Source organism: Xiphias gladius, chromosome 16 (genome assembly GCF_016859285.1).
Source record: "Xiphias gladius isolate SHS-SW01 ecotype Sanya breed wild chromosome 16, ASM1685928v1, whole genome shotgun sequence".
Lineage (NCBI taxonomy): Eukaryota > Metazoa > Chordata > Actinopteri > Istiophoriformes > Xiphiidae > Xiphias > Xiphias gladius.
In genome coordinates this window covers 27,650,140-27,656,736 of record NC_053415.1, presented here as the reverse complement: position 1 = coordinate 27,656,736, position 6,597 = coordinate 27,650,140, and the positions used below count along the sequence as shown (strand labels likewise).

Sequence of the window (6,597 nt, the reverse complement as noted above, 5' to 3'; positions counted from 1 at the left end):
TATGATTGTCATAAAATAAATGTTACCGTATAAAACAGGCAGGTTCTGCAACAGGCATACATGGATAAAAACGTTAAGATCAAGTCTTTGACGATTACATACAACCTGTTTAGGATGGTTTCATTTACAGTTACCTGCACTTGTGTGTATTCACCTTCAGAAGGGGACTATCCAGCTCTGTAGATTGTTTTTATCGGACCGCGTCACCCTCCGTGGATTTCATTAAACTCTCCACCAAGAGCTACTAACATGCCAACAACTTCATCAAACTCTGGAGGCCAGTACACATGAGCACCAACGGGGGGAATGGGTGAGTACTTCACGTGTAAAGGTCCCAAAGCTGCATTGAGTCCCTTGAACATGCCAGGGATAATATTACATTCCATTTTCGCCCCCTCTCAAAATGCATGAAGGGCTTCCACAACCCTAGTTCTCCAACAGAGTAAAACGTTTGCATTACCCAACCTTAGTAGGGGGTCTTTTAAGCCACTGAGCCCCTTTCCCACACAAAACATGGGAGCGCAGCCTGCACCATTAACGCACAGAAAAAAATCAGCAAAGCATCTCAAAAAATTGAGATGCTTTGTCCGGCCTTTACTGCAGCCGCCTTCATTTGCTGCTTGTTTGTGGGTCTATTTGCCCTCAGTTTTGGCTTCAGGAAGTGAAAAAACATGCTCTGTTGGGCTGAGGTCAGGTGACTGACTTGGCCATTGAAGAATATTCCAGTTCTTTGCCTTGAGATGTTCTTGGGTTGCTTTCTCAGTATGTTTTGGGTCATTATCCATCCGTACTGTGAAGCTCCATCCCATCAGTTTTGAGCATTTTGCTGAACCTGAGCAGACAGTTTAAAACTATATGCTTTAGAATTCATCCTGTTGATTCTATCATCAGTCACATCCTCAATAAACACCAGTGACCCAGTTCCATTGGCAGCCACACATGTCTATGCCATAACACTGCCTCCACCATGTTTGAGAGATGATGTGATATTCAATTCAATTCAATTCGGTTTTATTTATATAGCAACCAAATCATAACAGAGGTTAATCTCAGGGCACTTTTCATGTTGAGCAGGTCCAGACTGGACTCTTTATAGTTATATTGCTTTAGATCATGAGCCATTTCTGTCTTTCCAAACTTTTCTCTTCCCATCATTCTGGTTCAAGTTAATCTCCAAAGAATCTTGTTCCAGAACTGGGCAGGCTGTTTTAGTCTAATCTGGCCTTTCTGTTATTGAGTGTTACCAGTGGTTTGAAGCTTGTTCTAAACTCTGTGTATTCATATCCATGAAGTCTCTTGGTTGTAGACTTTACCAATGATACGCCTGCCTCCTCCAAAGAGTTCTTGACCTGGCTGGATGTTGTGAAGGGGTTTTTCTTCACCAAAGAAAGAATCCTGTGATCATCCACATCAGTTGTCTTCCGAGGTCTTCCAGGCCTTTTGGTGTTGCTGAGCTCACCAGTGCATTCCTTCTTTTTAAGAATGTACCAAATTGTTGATTTGGCCACTGCTAAAGTTTCTGCCATTTGTCTATTAGGTTAGATTTGTCAGCCTAATGACGGCCTCCTACATACTGAGAGTTCCCAAAAACAGCTACCACATGCAAGTTCAACACTTGGAATCAACTCCAGACCTTTTATCTCCTTCATTTGTCATGAAATGACGAGGGAACAGGCCACACCTGAACATGTCACTGACTGTCAGTCAACTCTCCAATTATTTTTGAGCATCTGAAAATGAGGGACAATGTATAAAAACTGCTGTAACTCCTAAACGGTTAATGTGACATTTTTGTTAAACCCCTTGAATTAAAGCTGAAAGTCTACACTTCAATCACATCCTCATAGTTTCGTTTCAAATCCACTGTGGTGGTGTACGGAGGCAAAACTAAGAAATTGAATTCTGATCACTGCTCATAGAATAGGCAACTGTGTTAACCAGCAGTCATTACCCAGGTGGTGTCCTGCAGATCAAATCATTATTCTGCTATCACTACATCGTCTGACAAACTGAACCAAACTCCAGGTTGATGACAGCAGCTGTGCCGTGAGATCGACTACGTAACATTTAAAATGAGTGATGACCCAGAGAGTTAGAGGCACAAAGGGCTGTCATGTTCAAGTGCAGCCACAAAGCTACTGAACGAGCCGCACATGCGTATTCGATAAGACGTGGAACGCGAAGAATGTCAACAAATCGACTCTGAACTATATACCGGTCATAGGAGTTGACAGACACAGCAAGAACTCTGATCCATTTAAAGAGTAATATTGACACCACTGAAATAAACAGGCTGAATATGATATAATCTGTTTTTGAGATAAAACATTAACCAGAAGCTCTGGGTAAACTGCAGTGCTCAAAAGAACAGAGTTCAGTGACAAAGCTGCAATAAAAATGTACAAAGGCTCTCGGAGGTTTCGGTGAATCCAGATTAGAAACACAATTATATAATTACTGCAGCTTATTAGAACACATACTGTAAAGATAATAAAAAAATAAACATATCCATATTTATCCACTTCTACGTACTCTTTACTGTTTTCATAGCGAACAGTAGCAGTAGAAAAGGCTGTACACGAGCAGTCTGTGTTAATATATCAGATCATTTTGGCTGGACAGAACAACCTCTTGAGGTGTTTGGAAATTTCTCTCATTTTGAGCCCGTATATGACTGGATTAAACAAAGGATGATACAAAATTATTTGCAGTGTCATTATAAAGCTAATAATTTTTGGAAAGTTGGATTCCAATCGAACTATAGTGATATCATATGCACACAAACAAGAGAAACTGATTAAAACCAGCAGGTGAGGTAAACAGGTCTGCGCAGCTTTTTTCCTGACTTCTCTACTGCTCCGATAGGATATGATGAGTATCCTTGTGTAAGTAAAAATTATGAAGAGCATAGGGAGTATTGCCAGATCTACTAAAGCAACCACACCATATATAGTGATGAATCTTGATTTTACACACTGAAGTCCGTAGATTGCATTGTTGCAAAATATTCCTTTTAGAGTAAAGTTACACAGTTTAGCTTCAGCACTCACTATTGCAGGAACTGCAATATGGCAAGCAGGTACAAGCCAAGACAAAATCAGGCAAATACTCACAGTGGCTTTTCTCATGATAGTCGGATATTGCAGAGGTTTACATATAGACACATACCTGTCATAGGCCATGGCTGCCAACAATAGGAATTCAGAACTGCCTATAGAGTAAAATACAAAAAATTGGAAGATGCAGGCTGAATATGATATGATCTGTTTTTCAGCCACAAAATCAATCAGAAGCTTTGGGTAAATAGTAGTGCTGTAAAAGACACAGTTCAATAGCAAGGCTGCAATGAAAACATACATAGGCTCATGGAGGTTTTTGTGAATCACGATGAGGTACACAATAGTAGAATTACAGCAGATTATTAGGATATAGACTGTGAACATAATCAAAAAATATAAATATCTGTATTTGTTAACTTCCACATACCCGCTAAGAGTTATGTGAGTAACGTTTAACTCATCATCCATGAATGTTTTCTAAAACTAAACATTCAGTAAGAAAACAGGCAGATTACAGGACATAACCATTGTACGTTTAGAATTATTCAAAACACAAGTCTAACTTTTACAGTTACACCAACATGTAACCTTTACTGGAGCGTGTTATTCATTCACAGATACCAGACCTCGAAATGAACTTGATGTACGTTCATCTCCAAAACCCAGGAAGTGAACAGTCGGAGTCGGTGGTGAGGTTTTATTAGACTGCTTCACCCTCCAAGGATCTCATTAAACTCCCCACCGAAATACCTCTTTGTTGACCATGTGCCCCATTATGCAATCTTTCAACCAAAAATATCCGCTATAGTAGTCAACAACAACTAAGTAGCCCTCTACCTTCCGTGAGAACAGTTCGAGGGTCTGCCATGGTCTGTTTGGTTTCTGATGAGAGGTGAGATTTGAGGCATGTTGTTCCTGGCATATGGAGCCATTTTCCACAGCAGGGGTGCTATCGTTATCCGTGCCAGGCCAGAAGAGGACATCCTCACCTTTGGCTTGCTCCTTTTAAATACCCATGTATCCTCTGTGGTTGTGCTCCAACATGTTATCTTTCAAAGTGGATGGTACTATGATTTTCTCTCCATTTAGCAGTTTGTCATCTCACTGTGATTTTGTCTCTAAAGTTCTGGTGGTCTAGGAGGGTGGGAGGGCATTTCCTCCTTTCGTTATGCTATCCTGACAGGACTGTCTGCTTTAGCATGGTTAGTTGCAGCTCCTCTGTATTTTCTGTCTTCATCTCAACAAACCCTCTGTTGCTCACGGGCAAGCTGCTTAAGACAGCATGGACCTGCCCATCCATACCTTCACTCAGTTAGTCATCATCAGTTAGGCTGCCTGTGAGGTGTGTCTGCTACAGGGTTGCCTTCCATGGGCAGTGCCGGATCTCAATGCCATATCACTGCAGCTGCAGACTCACTTGTTGCAGGCATGCTGGAGCTGTGGGAGTTGGGTTGTGGACTGACTCAGCTGTTTCTTTCCTTCTGTACATGTGAGCGAGGAAACTTTTACAGCTCAATAGACAGTGAAAAGCTTCTCTTTGATCTGCCCATAATAATTTGCCCGCCGATCTATCGGTGTCCGCAACCTTGAAGCATACGCAGCTGGTATACATATTAGTTTAGGAGCAGATGTACATGGACTCTAGCAGCACAAATGCTCTTAAACCACTTTTTGTAGTAGCAGAGTATGGATCATAGGTCTCTGGTGATGAGCTCTGTCATTTGCTGTGTTATGACATCTATCTCAAGTGAACTCGAAGTCTTGTATGAGCAGCTGGTGTAGTAGTACGTTGGCCTCAGACAGATGTAGAGCAAACCTAGCAGGGTCCTTGTGAACTCCATCATGGTGCGATCGGTGGCCCCCCTTTGGTTCTGCCATTAGCCACTAAATCGTCCATTATGGATACTATGGCACTGAGTTCTTAATATGTGTCCGCCATTTTCCTTTGGAGCATGTCTTGTCCCGAAGGGAAGGCGAGGGGAGTCGTATCTGCTATACACCGTGGTAAAGGCCGGAACGAGTTGGGGGCCAAGTAGCCCAACTCTGCATCCATGACTCTGAAGTTCTGGGCTCCAGCCAGTTACAGAGTGCTACATCCAATGTGGAATGCAAGTGCTGTGGCCTTTAATTCCCTTGTATGGAACCTGTGGGTCACTAACAGTCTCATCACACTAATAGTCTTCCAGTGTGAAGCTTTTCAGCGGCTGCCAGTTGGCTCTGTCACTTTGCTGATAATGCCTATCTACAGACAGGACTAGCTTGAGTTAGGTTGTGTACGGAAGGAGCTGCTGCTCTCACAACACGTAGTGTCTGCACTACATCTCTTCAGCCATACAACAGCTGTGCACTCAGATGTACTTGACAAATCTCACACAACTGTGTACAATGGAAAACCAGTAGGCTCTGGGAAAATACAGTCACTCTGTGTACAGTGTAATACACTGCTGCGGTTAATATGGCAGTCAATCTGTGACGCCCTGGTGGTTGTGGTGATGTAGTTGTTAAGATACATACCATATAATATCAACAGATATTCCGATCCCATAGTTGTTTGTTGCATACCAACCCACCCACCCGACCTCGTCTCTCTTCATGATTCCTGTGCAGACAGTATAGTCCAGTATCACATTTGTACGGTGCGTTCATAAAGTATCCAGACCCCTTCACTTTTTTCATATTTTGTTATGTTGCAGCCTCATGCTGAAATCATTTAAATTCATTGTTTCCCTCTTCAATCTAAACTCAATAGCCCATAAGGACAAAACAAAAACTGAATTTTATGATTTTTGGCAAATTTATTAAAAGTGAAAAAGTGAAATATCACATTGACATAAGTATTCAGACCATTTGCTATGACACTCCAAATTTAGCTCAGTTGCCTCCCATTCCTCATCTTTGAGATGTTTCTACTTCTTGACTGGACTTCACCTGTAGTAAATTCAACTGATTGGACGTGATTTGGAAAGGCACACACCTGTCTACATAAGATCTCACAGCTGGCAATGAATATCTGAGGTCGGAGGAACTGCCTGCAGAGCTCAGAGACATAGATCTGGAGAAGGCTACAAAAAAATTTCTGCTGCATCGAAGGTTCCCAGGAGAACAGTGGTCTCCATAATTCTTCAGTGGAAGAAGTCTGGAACAACCAGGACTCTACTTAGAGCTGCCACCCAGCTAAGCTGAGCCTTCAGGGGAGAAGGGCCTTGGTAAGAGAGGTGACCAAGAACCTGATGGTCTTTCTGGCTGAGCTCCAGTGGTCCTGTGTGGAGAAGGAAGAAGCTTCCAGAAGGATGACAATCACTGCAGCACTCCACCGATATGGCTTTATGGCAGAGTGGCCTGACTGAAGCCTCACAGTTGGAAACAGGAGATGAACAGCAATTCCCCGTGTTAAAGTCTTTCTGTTCTGTTGTTTTGTTGACCCATTCATCCACGCTGACCTCCTCTCCAAATGAACTTTGTGGATCTAAAATAATGGCACCTGATTTCCTACTTTCCTGCCTTACTCATTAGTCACTTGAACATAAACACATGTCGT

At 42.4% G+C, this 6,597-nt stretch overlaps 1 protein-coding gene across 1 annotated transcript; it reads right to left on the bottom strand.

Moving 5' to 3' along the window:
• Window positions 1-2,600: 2,600 nt before the first annotated feature.
• On the bottom strand, window positions 2,601-3,527 carry LOC120801596 (olfactory receptor 11A1-like). Its single transcript, XM_040148748.1, has one exon. The coding sequence runs from the start codon at window positions 3,525-3,527 to the stop codon at window positions 2,601-2,603; it is 927 nt and encodes a 308-aa protein (XP_040004682.1).
• Between the last annotated feature and the right edge of the window lie 3,070 nt (window positions 3,528-6,597).